The sequence below is a fragment of the Sapajus apella genome, unplaced genomic scaffold (assembly GCF_009761245.1).
Source record: "Sapajus apella isolate SASKATOON/1434 unplaced genomic scaffold, GSC_monkey_1.0 scaffold55, whole genome shotgun sequence".
Classification (NCBI taxonomy): Eukaryota; Metazoa; Chordata; class Mammalia; order Primates; family Cebidae; genus Sapajus; species Sapajus apella.
Genome location: NW_022436995.1, coordinates 14,185,835 through 14,206,626, shown reverse-complemented (window position 1 = coordinate 14,206,626; position 20,792 = coordinate 14,185,835). Strand labels below are relative to the sequence as shown.

General features: G+C 36.3%; 1 protein-coding gene across 1 annotated transcript in view; it reads right to left on the bottom strand.

Moving 5' to 3' along the window:
• Nucleotides 1-20,792, bottom strand: part of REC114 (REC114 meiotic recombination protein) — a 103,068-nt gene that overhangs the window by 12,702 nt on the left and 69,574 nt on the right. Inside the window, exon 3 of the mRNA XM_032244775.1 lies at nucleotides 7,579-7,662. Within this exon, the coding sequence (XP_032100666.1) occupies nucleotides 7,579-7,662 (84 nt within the window). The remainder of the gene's footprint in view (nucleotides 1-7,578; nucleotides 7,663-20,792) is intronic.

Sequence of the window (20,792 nt, the reverse complement as noted above, 5' to 3'; positions counted from 1 at the left end):
AATGGCTGACCTAATTTACCTTCCCACCAACAGTATACATGCACAACCCGCCAGCATCTGTTATTTTTCAACTTTTTTGTTAATAGTCCTTCTGACTGGTGTGAGGTGGTATCTCACTGGTTTTGATTTGCATTTCTCTAATGATCAGTAATATTGAGCTTTTTTCATATAATTGGTGGCTGCATGTATGTCTTACTTTTACAAAGTGTCTACTCATGTCCTTTTCTCACTTTCTTATGGAGATTTTTTTCTTGTAAATTTGAGTTCCTCATAGATGCTGTATATTAGACTTTTGTCATATGCATAGTCTGCAAAAATTTTCTCCTATACTGTAGGTTTTCTGTTTACTTTGTTGAGTTTCTTTTGCTGTGAATAGCTTTTTGGTTTAATTACATCCTATTTGTCAACTTTTGCTTTTGTTGCAACTACTTTTGGCATCTTTGTCATGAAATCTTTGCCTGTGCCTATGTCCTGAATGGTATTGCCTAGGTTGTCTTCCAGGGTTTTTATGTTTTGGTTTTACATTTAAGTCTTTAATCCATCTTGAGTTAATTTTTGTATATGGTGTGAGGATGGGGTCCAGTTTCAATTTTCTGCATATGGCTAGCCAATCATCCCAGCATCTCATTCTTTTTTATAGCTGAATAGTACTCCATTGTGTATAACTACAATTTCTTTATCCATTTATCTTCTGAAGAACACTTAGGTTGCTTCCAAATCTTGGCTACAATGAATAGTGCTACAACAAACATGGCGGTGCAGATATCCTGATATAATGATTTCCTTTCTCTTGGGTATATATCCAGCAATAGTATTGCTGGATCATATGGTAGCTCTATTTTTAGTTTTCTGAGGAACCTCCAAACTGTTCTCCATAATGGTTGCACTAATTTACATTCCCACCCACCGTGTACGAGGGTCCCCTTTTTGCCACATACTCTTCTGCATTTGTTATTGCCTGTCTTTTAGATAAAAGCCATTTAACTGGAGTGAATTGGTATCTCATTGCAGTTGTGATTTGCATTTCTCTGATGATCAGTGATTTTGAGCACCTTTTCATATACCTGTTTGCCATTTGTGTGCTTTTGAGAAGTGTCTATTCAAATATTTTGCCCATTTCTTTTTTATTGTACTTTAGGTTCTGGGGTACATGTGCAGATCATGCAGAATTGTTACATAGGTACACAAATGGCAATGTGGTTTGTTGCCTCCATCCCCCACCCACCCCCGTCACCTACATCTGGCATTTTTTCTCCCCATGTTATCCCTCCCCAACCTCCCCACCCACCCCCCTTTTGTCCATTTGTAAATCAGATTTTTTTTTCCCGAGCTCCTTATAAATTCTGGTTATCTGGTTATCCTTGTTATATGGGTAGTTTGCAAATATTTTCTCCCATTCTGTGGGCTGTCTCTTCACTTGGTTGATTGTTTCCTTTGCTGTGCAGAAGCTTTTAACTTAAAGTGATCCCATTTGTCCATTTTTGGTTTGGTTGTCTTCACTTGTGGGATATTACTCAAGAAATTTTTGCCCAGACCAACGTCCTGGAGAGGTTCCCCAATGTTTTCTTGTAGTAGTTTTCATACTTTGAGGTCTTCAATTTAAGTACTTAATCCATTTTGATTTGATTTTTGTATACGGTGAAAGATAAGGGTCTAGAAGTTTCATCCTTCTGCATATAGATATCAGTTTCCCAGAATCCTTTATTGAAGAAACTGTCTTTTCCCTCAGGGTATGTTCTTGACACTTTTGTTGAAAATGAGTTCACTGGTAAATATATTTTTATAGGTTATATATTATGTGTGTGTATGTATATAAAATACATTACTGTTCTATAACCTAATTTTTAATTTAACAACAAATACATAAAAATAAAAGTATACTTCACTACTTTCAATGGCTGAAGAGTATTCCTTTATTTAACTGGCCCCCTATGGATGAATATTTAGGTTATTTCCAGCCTTTGTTCCTATTATAAACCACAAAGCTTTGATAAGCACTCTTATACATACATATTTGTGCATACATGCCTAAAAGCAGACTTGCCAGGTCAAAGGATGTGTGTAATTCATATTTTGGTACATAACGCCTAACTCCCCCACTGTGGCAAGACAGGGCTGATTTACTCCCACCAAGAATCTATGTGCCCATTTACCTCCAATACTGAAGATTCTTTTTGAAAATTTTTGACAACATATTAGGTTAACATAGTTTTTTCTTTAAATTTCATTTCTTTGATTACAAGTGAGATTGAGTATCTTTCTTATGCTTATTGGTCATTTGTATTTTTTCTTTTGTGTATAACCTATTCATGCCCTTTGCCATTTTCCTCTTGGATGGATAATCCTGAAATTATTAAGAGTCACTGAAAGCTAACCTTCCCCGAGGAAGGGAAAAGAACTGGTAAGAGACCTATAGGTTCAGTCTATAATAATACTATGAACCTTCTTTTGTAAAATTAAGCTGATTTTTTGTTTACAGTTATTTAGCTGTTTCCAACAGATTCTATATGAAGTACTCTTACATTAGCTACTAGGATTCTGCAGTTATCTAACCTTTTGACAGTCACATCAGCAACTGTACTTCATAGCTAGCTTAAAAAAGCTATGCATAAGCAGACACTAAGCATACAAGTAGGGCAAAAATCTGAGACCAATTACATAAGTCTAGAGGTATCTATATGTGAATGTATATAAGAATCAGTTTAGATAGTTAGGGTTGCTTTGGAATATAATTCCGAAAAAGCAACAGAGTCGGTTAAATGTCTAATGGCCTAACTGAAGTCTTGTTCCATGTTTGCTTCTATAACATTTTCAGAATTTGAGCTTACCATCTAAAGCCAGAAATATCACTTCAATGCGTGTGGATCCAAGATAAAACCCAGTTACATCAGGAAAAATCGGAAAAACAGTTGTATCTCCATCCTATATCCTCAATGCCATAGGTTACCATAATGGAAAACTTTCCACTGGGTTAACCAGAGGGACCGCTAAAGATTGAAAGTCTTGATGAGATTTATTTTTATGCCATAATTAAAAGTCAGAAAGAGCTCCTTGCTGTGAAGTGAAAAGTTCTCAAGTATACCAACAATCAAGAATTTCCCCAAATATTCAGTCTCTAGTTTCTATCACCTAAGAAGATGGGCTCATAATTACTGTATCTTAAGTGGTGGCTTACATGTAAAGTTGTACCTACCCCTTCAGAATACTTAATTTCACGTTGTAACAACTAATAAAAAATTCCCTTGTACAGACTCAAGGAAACAAATTTAAGGATAAGTGCTCATCTCTTTGCACTTGTCCACGTATACTGACAAGAAAATCAAGGCTTCACTTTCTAAAAGGGGTTAAGCCTACTAAATGCTGGCTCACAGGTATGCATACCATCCCCATACAGAGAGGCTTAGGCTACAGGCTCCACAGCAGGTGTCCCAAGGCCTCATTATGCCCTGGAAGATGTGGAGTCCAGTTACCACACCATAGAAAGAGACAAGGAGACACTAGAGGCCTCACACAAACCCAGTGGGTTTTCCCGCTAGTTTTGGATTAATCACCCAGATCTGTAAGAAATTGTCCTTTACCACTAAGACCCCAACTGAAGCAGTTTTCCCCACCACTAATTGTGAATTCCTCTACTACAGAAAATGTGGGAGAAAGTACAGAAAACGGTCTTAACCAGAGAAGGTACTTCAGCATTTTATTTGACTCCTTGCTTTGAAACTAAAAGGCAATACTCAAAGCCTTGACTAGACTAAATCATTTAAAAATGATTTTTTAAACAACCACTGTCCTTTTTACTTCTCACTCCCAGTGGGAGATGTAAAGAGGACAGTGGTTGTTTGGGTTAACTTCTTTGGGCCAAAATGCCCTTAAGATAAGGAATTATTTGTCTACTGTTAGCCCATTAGCCAGAACCTGTTTGATCAGTATTGCTGGAAAAAGGGAATCCTACCTTATAAGTAGGCAGAATTTATTCAACCTACTTATTTTAGCTCAGGGAGAAAAGAAATATAATGTTTACTACTCACAGAATTTATTATATTAAATTACTATAAAAGGAGTGAAAATTTTACTTCTTTCACTTGTCAATTAAATAATAGTGTTTTGGCATAATACTTAGAAACTTTAAGGCAAGAAGCACCAAAGATACTCTTTGCCAGGTAGGGCAAAAGAAGAATCTGTTGGTTCAATGTCAACATATTACATCAAATCAATAGATCAAAGGAGGGAAAAAACCCATGATCTTAATACTTGTCAAAAGGCATTTGATAAAATTTGGTATGTAATCCTGATAAAGGTATTAAATAAACTACAACTGAAAGCGTATCTTCCTTACATGATAAAGAATATCCGACCATTAGCTAGGCATGGTGGTTCTGGTTCTACCTACTCAGGAGGATGGGGCAGGAGGATTGCTTGAGCCCTGAAGGTCAAGGCTGCAGCAAGTGGAGACCACAACACCACACTCCAGCCTGGGCAACAGAGTGAGATTCTATCCCCCCCCCAAAAAAAAAAAAATCCAGTTAACAACCAAAGATGGACTTAATGTCTAAACACTACTTCCATGCAACTCAAGAAGATGTCAAGGCTACTATAACCTATGATTACAGTGTTCTGGGAGCTGGGAGATCTAGACAATTCAGTAAGGTGGGGAAAGTAATAAAATCACTGGAAAGAAATATAATTGTTTGTAAATTGTAAAACACTTCCTAGAAATTAAAAACAAATAAACAGAGTTAATATAAGTTTAGTAAGGAGGTTAAATTTAAATTCAGAAAAAAATCCAATAATAACTAGCTGGAAATATATTTGGGATAAAAGATACCATTTACAATGACAACAGGCAAATGGTTCCTAGCCTTAAATGTTTAAAAAATCTATACATATGATATATACGCAAATATACAAAACTATATAACTTCAGAAATTATATATAGAGTTTGAAGAAGAGAAAAACTAGGCAAAAAATGTAGACAGGTGACTCACAGAAGAAATACAAATGTCACATTACCATCCCCATCAGTTTTAACAAGAAATGCATATTAGAGGAATATGCTCATTTCTGCCTGTCAAATTAGAAACTAGTTTTTGAATTTAAATTGTATCACCATGTTGGAGAGGATTTGGATAAATGAACATTCTTACACATTGCCAGTACAGCAGAAGCAGGGACAATCTATCAAGAGACAAATTTATTTAACAAAAAAAAAAAAAAAAAAAAAAGTTTATACTTCTAGGACTTCTACCTCAAGAACCCTGTGAAAAAATCCTTACGAGAATGAGAACATTTTTGTAATAGTGAAAAATTATCCGCGAGTTAAACCCTAGTGCCTCCAAACAATAACATGCTACTGAGTCATTAAGATTGTTTTCAGAGACTATCTAATGACTTGGTATAATGTTCCTGATATGTAACACGACAAAAGAGCAGGATACAAAGTACTACAATCCCCATTTTATAAATTATCTATATAGTGGACACTGTCAATTAGCACAAGCCAATCCACAAGAGGGGCTGGAAACATCACTCATCTTCCTAATCTTTGCAGTTTGGGACAGGCATATTACACTGGTCCATGACACATAAGCAGGCATCTTCTAGGGGTTGTGGATGGTGGAGAGCTGTGTAGGAAAGTGGATGCTTTCCTTATAAAAGGGCCAGGTGATGCCGACCCTTCAATGAAAATACAGCAGAGCTGCAACAGCCATTCTGCACCTGAGAGGGAGAGCCAGGAGAATTACAGAGATGCCAAGACCTGGATACTGTTGAGTTGCTGGAGGATGCTAGCAACTGCCTGTTTCTAGATTTCTGGTTGTTGTTGTTGTTGTTTGAGACAGTCTTGTGCTCTGTCACCCAGGTTGGAGTGCAGTGGCGCAACCTTGGCTCACTGTAACCTCTGCCTCCCAGGTTCAAGAGATTCTCTCCTCAGCCTCCCGAGTAGCTGGGATGACAGGCACCCACCATCACACCCAGCTAATTTTGGTGTTCTTAGTAGAGACAGGGTTTCATCACGTTGGCCAGGTTGGTCTCAAACTCCTGACCTCAGGTGATCCACCCTTCTTGGCCTCCCAAAGTGCTGGGATTACAGGCATGAGCCACCATGCCTGGCCTACATTTCCTTCTAAGTGCAAAAAAGAAATCTGGGTTTTTTTTAGGCCATTATAGCTGATTTTTCTCTTACATGCATCTGAACACAATCTAATTGATATCATATATATGCTTAGTAAGACCTTCAGAATATTAATACTGGTTATTTTTTGAGTGGTCAAATTATGGTTGATTTTTATTTTGCTTTGTAGTTTAAAATTTTAATGATATTGTATATTTAGAAAAATTTAAAACTCAAATATCAAACATATAGCATGGTATAACTTTTTCAGAGATCTATACATTCATTCAGTATGACATAGTCTGGAGCTGAGTCCAGAGATCAAAGGGCAGCCTGGTTCTCTGATGCTAATCATAACCTGGGCTATTGGCTTGTCACTTTCCTTATATGGGAAACAAAACGGGGGTTCTTCAACATTTTGGAGCGTGTGCTCCAGACTCCAGTGGCAATGTGATAAACCAGTAGACCCCTTCTCAGAACAATGTTTTTAATCACACAAAATATACGAGTTTACAAAGGAAACCAATTATACTGAGTTAGTTTATTACAATATTAAGGTACTAATTTGTGAATTAACAATATATATGCTTCTTTATTAATTTATTTAATAAAGATCTAGTAGGAAAACTAATACACACATTAATTTTGAGGTAGTGATGAGCATAAACATTTGAGATGTCAGAAATAACTGAAATGTGATATGAAAGTATCTGTGATTTCCGCCGGTGAGAAGGTCTAAAACTACTGTGGTCTGCTGGCGTACATTCATAGTGGAAGGAAATGATAAATTTCAATTAGAGGTCAGTGAAAATCCACGCAAGTTCATGAATCCTCTGAATTCTATGGAGACTCTTTGGGGTCTGTGTACCCCAGGTTAAATCCCCTCCACTAGATAATCACCTAACTCTCAGAGTCTGAGTCCCTCAAAAATTAGTATCTTTCACCGAAATTTCAATAGTATCTACTCAGTGAATGTTAACAGATTGTTTTTCATAGTTATTTTTGAAGGAAAATGATCCAGGTGATTAATCTGTATGTTTCTTTGATGAGGATCATTCTTTATACTTAATACAGCTAGAAAGAAAATAAAAGAGAATTTTATTTTTTAATATTAAAAAGAAAATACATATTCATTGAATCATTTGGAAATATACACCTTTTTAAACATCCAAAAAGCAAGACAAATGATGTATTCCACTTCCTCCCAATTTGTGCTTGGGGGCTAGAGAATGGCTGCATAGCTCTATCAGAAGTACACTGCCAAATCCATCAAAGCCTGACTCCTTAGCAATGTCCTCCTGCTAATGAGGCTTCTGCCTCTCTACAGACCTTGTTTCATGTTTTGCCCTAACCTCTTTTAAACATTTGTATTCTTCCCAGTACACGTCACCTACCAAGAGACGCTCCCAAACGCCTCCCAACATACACACATAAAAGATGAGAAGAATATGATCATTAGCTTAAATCTTGCCTTTATCGTTGTTCCAAACAACAGACAATCCACACGTCTTACAATCTTCAACCAGTCTTTGCTGCCAATGAGTGAAAATCCTTCCTGAAACAAAATAATCAGGCAAAAATTAGCAACAGAAGCAAAAAGAAATACAAAGAATAGCTATGGTTGCAGCTGCTTCCTGTTAGAAAGTTGTATATTTACTTATTGTGTAATTTGAACATAGTAGCAATGACTCAATACAACCAGTGGCCAAGGATGATCCTTATACTAAGTCCTCAATATCCTGGTGCTCTTCCTGCATGAGGAACATAAAGACAACTTTTTTCTTAATCTTTTTATGTTGAAAATCAATACAACACAAACGATAGTTAAGTGTCCATAGTTATATTTGATATAAAGTACATTTCTATGCCTCTAGGGTTTGGCAAAATATTATTTTATGTTCCCCCAAATCAAGGGTTTCATTATACTAATTTATTAACTTATCTGGCACATCCCTAACTACATAGTAAGATTTCTCTTTAGAAGAACCTTATTTTCCGATTCCTATGAATGGAAAATTTAAAGCAGTTTGCTTTTGGATACTGAATGTTTACTTCCTCATTTCCATCTAAAACAAAATCAAACAAACAAAAAGGCAAAGAGGGCAGTAGAGGGCACACAAGTCTCAAAAGAGGGACAACAATTGGATCCATAAAGTGAAAAGACAAACTTGCTCTGCCATTTACTAATAAAGTCAGTGGAATGAACTATCTGATTATCAGAGCTCTTAGGCTTCAATTATGTTGTTAGTGGGTTTCTTCAGTTAAGCAACCCATTAAGTTAGAATATGTTTAGCATACAGTAAAACTAATTCAGGAGATTAACTGACAATATGCAAAAACTGCATGCAAACTACCTTTCAACCCTGAAATGTTAGTCCACCACAGCCAGGGAAGGCTACTGGAGTAATTTGGGAAATCCCCAACTCTTAAGAAACAGAAGAAAATGTAGTCCCTTATCCATTTGAACCCTCTTCCTAAATCTCAGTATGGTGAAAGTTGCAACTTTCATAGAAACTTACATACTGGGAAACAATGAGGGTTAATTCTTTAATGCTTTCACTAAAAAAAAAAAAAAAAGTCCTGAATTTTTTTTTTTTTTTTTTGGAGACAGTCTCGCACTGTTTCTCAGGCTAGAGTGCAATGACACGATCTCAGCTCACTGTAACCTCCGCCTCCCGGGTTCAAGCAATTCCCCTGCCTCAGCCTCCCAAGTAGCTGGGATTATAGGCGCCTGCCACCATGCCCGGCTAACTTTTGGTATTTTCTGTAAAGACAGGGTTTCACTATGTTGGCCAGGCGAGTCTCAAACTCCTGACCTGCTGATCTACTCATCTCGGCCTCCCAAAGTGCTGGGATTACAGGCGTGAGCCACTGCACCCAGCCCTGAAATGCTAATTCTAAGCATTTTATCAGTAGGAGATTTTTTTTTCCAAATGGAAAAACAGGTTAGGCAAACCATTTATAATTTCTCCTTAAAATCCTCAGAATTAGCAAAAAGAAATGTGTTGATTATTATATGCAAAAATACAGTTAATTGTAGTTTCAAGTGGCAATATGAGGAACGGGCACTCACACACATTGCCGGTGAAAGTGCAAATTGCTACAATGCTTATTGAGGGCAATTTGGTAATATCAAAATTACAAATGTATTTACATTGGCACCCAGCAAACAATGCCAGGAATTGATTTTACAGATCAACCTGCATATGTGTGAAGTGATGTATGGAGAAGGGTGAGCATTTCTGCATTTGTTGTTTTATTTTTAACAGAAGACTGGAAACAACTGTATGTATGCATTGAAGGTGGACTGGTTAAGTAAACTGTGGTACACTATACAATGGAATACCATACAGGTGTAAAAAGTAGTAAATGTTATATATCAGCACTGTCCAGTAGAAATAGAATTTGAGCCATGTATGCAATTGGCAGAATTGATTTAATACTTTATTTAACCAACTGTATAAAAAAATTGAACAAACTGATGAATACATGTAAACAATGTAAAACATTAATGAGAGTTTCCATTTTTTTAAACTGTATTTGAAATCCAGTGTGTGTTTTACACTTACACCACATCTTAATTTGGATATTGGATTTTCAGTGGTTAAAGTGAAATGTAGTTCCACTAAAACAATAAAATTAAGATTAATAGGAAAATATTTTTCACTGCTTTCATTTTTTAAAATCTAAATTTTAAAATAAATTTTAAATTAAATAAAATTTAAAATTCCATTTTTAGTTGCATTTGCCACATTTCAAGTGCTCCGCAGCCACATATGACTCGTACTGACCTTCTTGGACAGTGCAGCTCTATATAAACTGAACTCTTAACAGGTTTTGTTATGCAAAAAGCAAGCCACATAACAATGTCCATCATGTGAGTAAGAGAGAGAACATAACAATGTATATTCTTTACATAAAGAACTGGAGGACTGATACACAAAAGGCTAATAATAATAATGTTATCTGCAGGGAGATAAGGGGAAGCATTTGGCGAATGGTGCAGATGGGGCAAGGGTGAGAATACAAGGGTATTCTAAAGGCTTTATGCCTTTTTACATTGCTCTGATTTTTGAACCGTGTAAGCTTCTTATGCATGTCTGTGAGAAAATTTGTGCAAACATTTGTGCTGGACAACATTATTGCTTAATGTTATACTTAATGCTTAATTTCTGTTATGTATAATGCTTAAATTTGTGCTGGACAACATTGTGCTTATAGTTAACAATACTGCATTGAACACTTAAAATGAGGGCACATCTCATGTTTTTACCACAATTGTTTTAAAAGGCATGAAACAGCATAGCCTGTCTGGGAACCTGCAAGGAGACCACTGCCACTGGAGTTGATGGGGGATACCCACTCCTATATGGCACGAACTCAGGGAAGAGGCAAAAGCAGGACCTGAGAAGGGGTGTGCCCTTCTTCCTCAACAGCAGCTCTTAGTTGAGCCAGTTCATGGCTCTTCATCAATTTGTTCAAACCATTTTGCCCTTGTCTTCTCTCTGCCTCTTCCCCCCTAATTTTTTTGCCTAATTAACCTCTGATCATCGTTCAATTCTTACCTAATCTCAACTGGGTGACCCTGTTGTTCTTTCCCTTAACATTTTACTTTATCTCATAGCATTTATCATTGTGTCTGTGTGTGTGTGTGTAGTGATTTCCTTAATGTCTATTTTTTCACTAGACCATAAGCCCCATGAGGACAGGGGCTAAGTTTGTTTTGCTCACTAATGAATATATAGCACCTATTATAGTGCTGAACACTATAAAGTGCTTCAATAAGTTTACTGAGTGAATAAATGAATGAAATTCTTTATTAAAATTAATTAAAAGACTACCTATTGGATACTACGCTTATTACCTGGGTGATGGGTCATTTGTATCCCAGACCTCAGCATCACACAATATATTCAGGTAACAAACCTGCACATGTACCCCTGAATCTAAAATGAAAGTTGAGATTATTTAAAAAAATTAATTAGACTATTTCATGCCAGAACCAGTATCATTTCTTGGGAGCAGTGATGACTACAAATCTATTATCTGTCCAATGATACAGAATATCTTACTTTTATTTGACTTAAACTAATCTTGTTCAAAACTCAGAAGGAGTTCCTTCATCCTAATGCTGAGATTTGGTAAAGAAGCCTGAGTGTCTAACTGCTTGCTATACATAAATTTCAATAACTGATCTGCCTTGCTGTGAAAATCCACCGGTTTGAATCTTCTTTAAGGCTTATCCATCTAGAGAATTCAGTTTGGTTTAACTGATGGCTTCTCTGTAGCTTTTCCTAACTTTCTCACAATTAAGTGACCTGCTCTGTGTTCCCATAGCATGCTGTGCTTACTGCCTTTAAACATGCAGTTAACATCACTGGGCTCCTACCATAAATGGCCACCATGCTAGGGTTAAAATATAAGACACAGAATCTGTCCAAGAGGTTGGGGAAATGTGTCAGAATCACCCAGGGAGCTTCTGTTACTGGTGCTTTGGATACTCTTCCCCCAACAGGTCAAGAATCACTGGCAAAGGAAGTTACTGTTAACTGATAAGAGTCTGTCATAACCCTGGAAAGTTCTGAGGTAGAAAAATTGAGGTTCAGAATTGATAGCACTGGGTGGGATGGGAAAGAGTGAAGAACTCTCAGAATGCCAGTTTACCATCAGACACAAGAATAAGAGCCAATACCAAGACAGAATGTCCAGGAGAGAGTGATGTGGAAGCTAAGAGGGGTGAGTTTCCAGCAGAGAAACTTGTCAACTGTGTCAGATGATGCACAGGGAGGGAGTAGAAATAAGGGCTGTCAAATCTGCATGGACCCCAGTGGCAGGAGGCGCTGTGCCCTGCCATCACTGGCCGTTGCTCTACCCTGTCCTCTTTGTATCCCCAACCTCAATGCAAACTTCATGACATCAAGAACTGGGGTATATTCATCTTTGTGCGCAGCATGTCCGTTGAATGAAAGAGGGCCAATTTCTGGCACGTGGTTGACGCCCCAATTTCCTCCTATCACACTTTGACCCATCCCTTCATTTGCCCAGTTCTGGCACAGCCTCCCTGAGAGGCAGTGGCCAGAATGCCACATGACACCAAGGTGGGGTGCCACACTATACTTCCTATAAAGAGAGTCTCAAGCTTTGGTTTTCATGCATTGTAAATTATGAAGTGCATTTCTAAATTGTAGTCATCCATGCTCTACGTGGACCCTGTTATCACACATAATGAAGACTTGCCATAGAGATAAAAAGGAAGCCATCAAGGGAAGGGAGAAAAGTAGCTAAGAAAATGGATGCAGAGATAAAATGTACACAATCGGAAGTCCAAAGATGATGGGAACAACTAGCTGTGCCCTTAACCCTACTCAGTCTGTTTCCCTTGCTGTTGACTCTGCTATTGAACTAGTTCCTTTGGTACCCTCAGACCCCTCTCAGTTCTGATTTCACCTGTCAGTTTGGACAAGGAAGCCAGAAGAACATCATAGGGTGTCACTGGCATTTAGCTAGGTAAATTAGCTTTAAAATCTGCCCGTTATGGTTTTGTAAATGCTTTGAAGAAAACAGCATTTTATTTTTATGAAAATGACAATTATAAATGTTCACACCTGCTATAAAAACCCTGACTCAGAGGAAAACAGAATAGGAGAATAAGGTTACAAAAATAACCTGATGACTAATCATTTGAGAATCCACCTTGTCCCCAAGCCCAGAATACCAAAAGGTCTTCTTGATGAATGTGAGAAGGTGTTCTGGTGCCAGGTGATTTATTTAAACATTAGACCCTGGCTTAAGCTTCAGGGTTGTATTTCTGACTCATTATCCTGGAGCTCAGAGTTTGTGAGATTCAAATTACACTGAAAACAGGAAAAACATATCTATGATAAGAGAATTGCTACAAATATGAAGACAAAAATGTGAAGAGGGAAAAAAGCAAAAGATTGGGATTTTTAAAATTACATTTTCTTTCTTCTGGAGACAGGGTTTTGTTCTGTTGCCAAGGCTGGAGTGCAGTGGTGTGATGACAGCTCACTCCAGCCTCGATCTCCAGGGCTAAGCAATCCTCCCACCTCAGCCTCCTGAATAGCTGGGACCACAGGCATGCACCACCATGCCCCGCTAGTTTTAAAATCTTATGTAGAGATGGGGTCTCACCATGTTGTACAGGCTGGTCTCAAACACTTGCACTCAAGCAATCCTCCAGCCTGGGCATCCCAAAGTGATGAGATTACAGGCATATGCTATCACGCCCAGGCAAAAATTAAATTTTCAATAATCATAACCAGCTGTTAGGTAATTAAGCTAAAAATTAAGCTATTAAGCTAACAAGTGGAATAATAAGGTAGATAGAAATAATTTATAGCTGGTTTGAGGATTAGATTTTGGTCTTAGATTTGAATCTGGATATTTCTGCAATATTCAGAAACATACAATATTGTGCTTGGAGAAGAAATACCTGCCTTACTTCTAAGTGCCTATTCCACACTTAAGCAATATCAAGTCTCAGACTGAGACAGCTCAAACTAAGATGCCCATTCTATAACTTACTTTATTTTGGAGTTATTTTTTTCCTGATTTGTAAGAGCTATATAACCAGTTTGGTTTCATGCTGAACCATAGACTCTTTGAAAGGAGTAAATAAATAATGTCAGCAAAAAAGGGCTACAGTGTTTCAGAATGTTTATCCTCTAGAAATCATAATAATGCCATGAAAATCCACTATATTTGTTCCAAAAGTATGTACCAGGTTATGTGCCAGGTCCTATAACTGACACTACGGATCAAAGTTAAATGGTCCCTGCCTTCAAAGAGTTGGGAGTATAAGGGAAATCAAACAAATAACCGCCCAACAATAATCAATGTGATAAGTTCCATGATTCCACAGAAGCACAGAAAAGAGGCATTCAATGGCCTTTGAACTGATTTTTAAAACTTATTTTGAAATAACTGATTTATTTTAAACTCCGTTAGTTTTCAAACATATTCAAAGCTACAGAAAATAGTAAAACAGCATAAGGAGCCATCAAGCACCCATTTTCCAGTCACAATTTTCATAATATGGCCAATCTTATTTCACTTACATCCACACTCAATAACTCCCAACTCCCTGGATTATTCTGAAGCAAATTCAAATATCTATAAATATTTCAGAATCTATCTCTAAAAAGCTAAGGACCTCTTAAAATATAACCACAAAATCATTATCTCACCTTTAAAAATTAACAATTCCATAATATCATCAAATATCTTTGTTGTTGTTCACAGTTTCCTGATGATCTCATTTTTAAACATTATGTTTTGAATAGGGAACCAAATAAGGTCCACATACTGTGATACTTGACTGTTATTTCTCTTAAGACTTACTGATTTTTCCTTTCATCTTTTTTCTTGGAATTTGTTAAAGAAACTGGGTCATTAGTCCTCTAGATTAGCAATTGACAAAATTTTTTTCTGTTATGGGCCAGTGGGTAAATATTTTGGCATTTTAGATTGTACAGACTCTTGCACCTACTCAACTCTGCCATTGTAGCATGAAAGCAGCCACAGACAATACATAAACAAATGAGCATGGCTGTGTTCCAACAAAACTTTTTTTTATGAACGCTACAATTGGAACTTCACAGAATTTTCATATCTCACAAAATATTCTTCTTCTGAATTTTTTCAACTATTTAAAAATGTAAAAACTATTCTTAGCTCAAAAGCTATACAAAAACAGGCAATGGGCCAGATATGTCCCATGGGCATTGTGTGCTAACCCCTGGCCTAGAGTCCCCTCACTAAATTTTGTTTTTATATCTCCATGGTGTGTTTTAATATGTACCTCTGTCTTACAATTCTCAAAAAGAGGTAGTCAGATCAAGAAGCTTGCAGATTCAGGTGGGATTTTTTTTCTCAGATTTTATAAGACTACTTCCTAAGTGACAGGTATGTGATTCCCTAGTAGGTACATAATGGTTTTTTATTCCTCTTTTTGTGATATTAGCAGTCATTGATAATCACTGCATAGACTCAATAATTCATCTGGGGTTGCCAAATGGTGATTTTAAAATTTTTTCGCTCATTCTTTATGAGCTAGAATACATCTAGAAAGAGGAATTTTGCCTCATCAATTATTTTGTTATGCTGGGTAAAAACAGGAAAGGTGGGATAAATGTTTGCCTCATTTCTTGTATTTGCCAGCTTTCAAAATAATGAGGTGGTCCTCTAGTATCCTCCAAAGATTAGGATGAGGGTGTTTTTCGTAAGTGTCATTTGAAACTTACAAATTTAAATATATTTGCTGCTTCAATCCTCTGCAGTTACTGATCTTTCCATTAGCTTTCTCTAGCTAGTAAGGACCTTTTCAAGTTGGCCCTGTGTCCTTTTGATATAGCCTTAGTAATCTCAAGATATCAGAAGTTAAACTGCCTTCCTCTTTTTTTTTTTTCCCTGTATATGACATCACACAGGTCTTCAAGCTGTCAGTGCTTTAGCTCCATCCACTCAGGTCACAGGAATGCCTAGTCATCTAGTTTTTTTGTAGATGTTATCCATGGGTCTTTGGTTTTGCAGCCCTGTTAAACTTGTCTATTTTTATGGGGAGATGGGAGAAAATTTAAAAGCTATGATGTCATTTCTGACCAACAGGGGATAAGAGGGTCAAAATTTATACTCCTATTATAAACAACTAGAAAACTAGACAAAACTATCGGAATCAACTATTTTCACACAGTAGAAAACAGACATTACAGGGCTGTGATATTGGATAAAAGGGGGACAAATAAGGTGAGCCCTACCATCATACAGGCTTTCTAAAATTAATTTCCAGACTTTGGCACAGAGAATGGAAATCCAAATAGAGCCTGCAATCCCAATGAGTTGAGAAGAGGTGGGAGGTCAGGTAGGCCAGAGTGCTGCAATTTTCAGGGCAGGGTACTCAAAAGAGGAAGACAATACAGAAGAGCTTTAGAAACCTGCAAATGAATTCCTTGAATCTCTGGCTGAATAGCTATCTGTACATATGCAGAATGAAATACTGTAAAGCTGAGCAAGAACAACTTCTGGAAAAATAAGAATCACCAGGAAGTGTAAATCAAACAGTCCTAGAATTCCACAGGTCTGGAAAGATTTAAGTTACAACTAGCTAGAGTAGGGAGCCTTCACTGAATACACAGGACTCTCAGTAGAAAACCTACATTAGGGCCAGGTGCAGTGGCTTACACCTATAGTCCCAGTGCTTTGGAAGCCCAAGATGAGAGGACTGCTTGAGGCCAAAAGTTTGTATGACTAGCCTGGGCAACACAGTGAGATCCCATCTGCATTTTAAAAGAATACATCAGGAGTGTTGCTAAATCAGCTTTAGAGTAAAGGGTACTCAGATCTACCTTAAAAGAGATTAAAAATAAGCTTCAAAAGGGTCAAATTGATTATAAGTAACTTAACTACTTGCTTGAGATTCTGTACTCTTTAAAGGAATACAACAAGAGTGAGCACTCAGCAATGTAAAAGTCACAATATCTGACATCTGATCAAAAAGTACTAGATATATGAAAAACTAGCAACAATGACTAATAGCCTCAAGAAAAACAAGTCAATAGAAACAAACTCAGAAATTTAAGAGATGATAAAATTAGCAGAAAAGGGTGTTTAAGAAGGAATTTCATAAATATACTCTCTATGACAACAGTAGCACAAGGGAAGAAGGGGGACAAATGAAAGTACACTATTGTAAGTTTCATACATTATGCAGGAAGTGGCATATTTGAATATGAACTGTGATAAGTTAAAAATGTATATGGTAAACCTTACAACAGCCATGGTGGGTGGTGACAAAGGAGGAGTAGCTAATAAACCAATTGTGAAAATGAAATGGAATCCTAAAAAACACTGAATTAATCCAAAAGAAATTGGGAAAAGAGGAAAAAAGAAACAAAAAATAGATGTGATAAACAGAAAACAAATAACAAGATGGCAGATTTAAACTTACACAGAAAATCACATTAAATGCAAATGATCTAAACACTAAATAAAAATAAGAGGTTGTCAGGATAGATTTTAAAAGCAAGATCAGACTATATTCTATCTAGAAGAAATTCGTTTTTAATGTAAAGACACAGATAAAAAGAGATAAAAAGATATGGCATTTAAACTGTAATCACAGGATAACTGGAATGGCTATATCAATCTCAGACAAACATGTCAGGTCAAGGATCATTACCAGGGATAAAAAGGAATATCTCATTGTGATAAAGAGTTAAATTAATCAAGAAAACATAACAATCCTGAATGTACATGTACCCAGTAACAGCTATTCAAAATACATGAAGCAAAAACTGACATAATTGAGAAATAAATCCACAATTATAACTGGAAACCTCAAAACTCCTCTTTCAGTAATGGACAAAACTTGTAGACTGAATATCATTAGGAATTTGGAATGCTTCACACAATCAATCAACTTGATCTAACTGACATTCATAGAATTCCTATCATCAGCAGCAGAATATACATTTTCAAATGCATATAAAACATTCATAAAGATATACATATGCATACCTTGCCTTATAAAGGCTGAAATAATATAGACTAGGTTTTTAAAAGAAGAGTGAAATACTATAGAGTAGGCTTTCTAGTCATAATAGAATTAAATTTTTAAAAATTATATAAAGATAACTTGGAAATCTCCAAACATTTAGAAATTAAATAACACAATGTTAAATTACCCATAGAAAAAAAATCACAAAATAAAACATATTTTAAACTGAATGAAAATGAAAATACAACATAGTAAAAAGTTGGGATATAGAGTGAATATAGTATTCAAAGGGAAGCTTATAATTTTAAATACTCAAATTAGAAAAAAATCAATAATATAAGCTTCCACTGTATGAAGTTAGGAAAGAGCAAACTAAACCAGAAATAAGTAGAAGGAAATAAATATAGAGCCTAGGTAAATGAAATAGAAAACAGAAAATTTAATGAAACAAAAATATAGATCTTTGAAAAAATAATAACATTAATAAATCTCTAGACTGATCAAGAATATTAAGTGAGAGGACACAAATTCACAACAAGAATAAAAGAGGAGATGGCACAACAGGTCCCACAGGCACTAAAAAGATAAGAATACTACAACTTTATGCAAATATATTTCACAGCTTAGGTGAAGTACAAAACTGTTTTGAATGACACAAAATACCAAAAGTGAATTCAAAAGAAATACATTATCTACTTAAAAATTGTAATGTGTAGTTTAAAACCTTTCAACAAAGAAAACTCCAGATTCAAATGGGTTTCACTGGTGAATTCTACCAAATATTTAAGGAAGAAATAATGCAATCCTGTACCGAAACCAGACAAAGACATTAAAAAAAAAAAAAAATTACAGATTAGTATTCCTAGATGCCAAAAGGCCTTAACAAATATTAAAAACCAAATCTAGCAATACGTGAAGAACATAATGTATAATAATCAAGTAGAATTTATGCCAAGAATGCAAAGTTGGTTTAATGTTTAAAAATAAATTCATCATATTAATGGAATAAAATAGAAACATCATGATCATTTCAATAGGGGAAAAACACCTTTCACAAAATTCAACATCCATTCATGATTTTTTAAAAATCTCAACTAACTTAACTAGGAATAGGAGGAGACTTTCTCAACCTGCTAAAGAACTCCTATGAAAAATCTACATCTAATATCATCTTTTTGCATCTACTACCAACAGACTGAATGCTTTCCCTCTAAGAACAGGACCAAGCAAATAAGTCAAATCTCACCTCTTGTATTCAACACTGTACCAGAGTCCTAGTGAGTATAATGATCAAAGAAAAACAATAGACATACAGATTAGAGATAAAGATGTAAAACTATCTTTATATTCACAGATGGCATTATGATGAACTTGGAAAGTCTTATGAAGTCTATGGAAAGCACTAGCAGAACTAATAAGTGAATTTAGCAAAGTTACAGAACACAAGGTCAATACACAAAAACCAATTGTATTTTTATATACTAGCAAAGAAAAATTGGAGATCAAAGATTTTTTAAAGCTGTTTATGGTAGCATGGAAAAATACAAAACACTTAAAAATTAATTTACCAAAATATATGTAAGGTTTGAATACTGAAGACTACAAAACCCTGTTGAGATAAATTAAATTAGACCTAAACAAGTGGAGGGACAGACCATGGCTATGAACTGAATTGTGTCCCCCTGCCACACAAATTCATTTGTTGAAGCCCTAAACCCAACTGTGATGGTATGTGGAGATGAGAGTCTTCGGGAGGAATCAGATATATATGAGGTCATGAGGATGGGGCCCTACAAGAAAAGATACCAGAGAGTTTGCTTCCTCTCCCTCCACCATGTGAGGACACAGTAAGAAGGCAGAAATAAATTCCTGTTGTTTAAGCCTCCCAGCCTATGGTATTTTGCTATGGCAGTACAAGCTAAGACAACCTTGTCCATGGATTAGATTATGAGATTAATATGTCAGTTGTTCTCAAATTGATACATATATTAAATAAAATCCCAGTTAAAATCTTGCATACATTTGTAGAAATTAACAAACTGACTTAAAAATTTATATGGAAACACAAAGAACATAGAATAGCCAAAATAAGCCTGAAAAAGGATAAAGATGGGGGACTTTCACCATCAATTTCAACACTATTATACAATTGGGGCACTCAAGACAGTATGGTTTTGACATAACAGACATATAGATCCATGGAATAGAATAAAATCCAAAAATAGATCCTTACATACAAGGGGGCATAAAAAAGATCATGGAAAAATTAAAAAATTAAAAATATAAACTTTGCTCAATATACGCTCTATCAAATTCAAGATACTTTTGTAAGTAATAATACCAGCTATTTAGTCCGTCCCTAAAGAACTGAGGACCCTGAGAAATTAACCATGTCAATGCCATCTCCTTAATATTATTAATAAAAATAGGTACCCTGTACAGATTTTTTAAAATTAGGAAACAAAAAGGGGTCATAAAGAGCCAAACCAGGACTGTAAGGTGGATGCCTAGTGACTTCTCATCAAAGCTCTTGCAAAATTTCCCTCATTTGATGAAAAGAATGAACAAGAGTGCTCTAGAGGTGAAGGACTCTCTGGTAAAGCTTTCCTCAGTGTTTCTCTACATTGGCTAATGTTCTCAAAACACACTCATAATGAGCAGATGTTATCATTCTTTGGCCCTCCAGAAAGTCAACAAGCAAAATGCTTTGAGCACCCCAAAAAGCTGTTGCCATGACCTTTGCTCTTGACTGATCCACATTTGTTTTGACTGGACCACTTCCACCTCTTTCTAGACGCTGCTTTGATTATGCTTTGTCTTTAGGATCATACTGGTAAAGCCACGTTTCACCTCCTGTTGCAATTCTTCAAAGAAATGCTTTGGAATCTAGATCCCACTTGTTTAAAATTTCCATTGAAAACTCTGCGCTCGGGCCAGGCAGAGTGGCTCATGCCTGTAATCCCAGCACTTTGGGAGGCCGAGGCAGGCAAATCACCTGAAGCCAGGGGTTCAAGACCAGCCTAGCCAACATAGCAAAACCCTATTTCTACCAAAAAATACAAAAATTAGCTGAGCATGGTGATACAGGCCTGTAGTCCCAGCTACTCAGGAGGCTAAAGCACAAGAATTACTTCAACCCAGAAGGCGAAAGTTACAGTGAGCCAAGATTG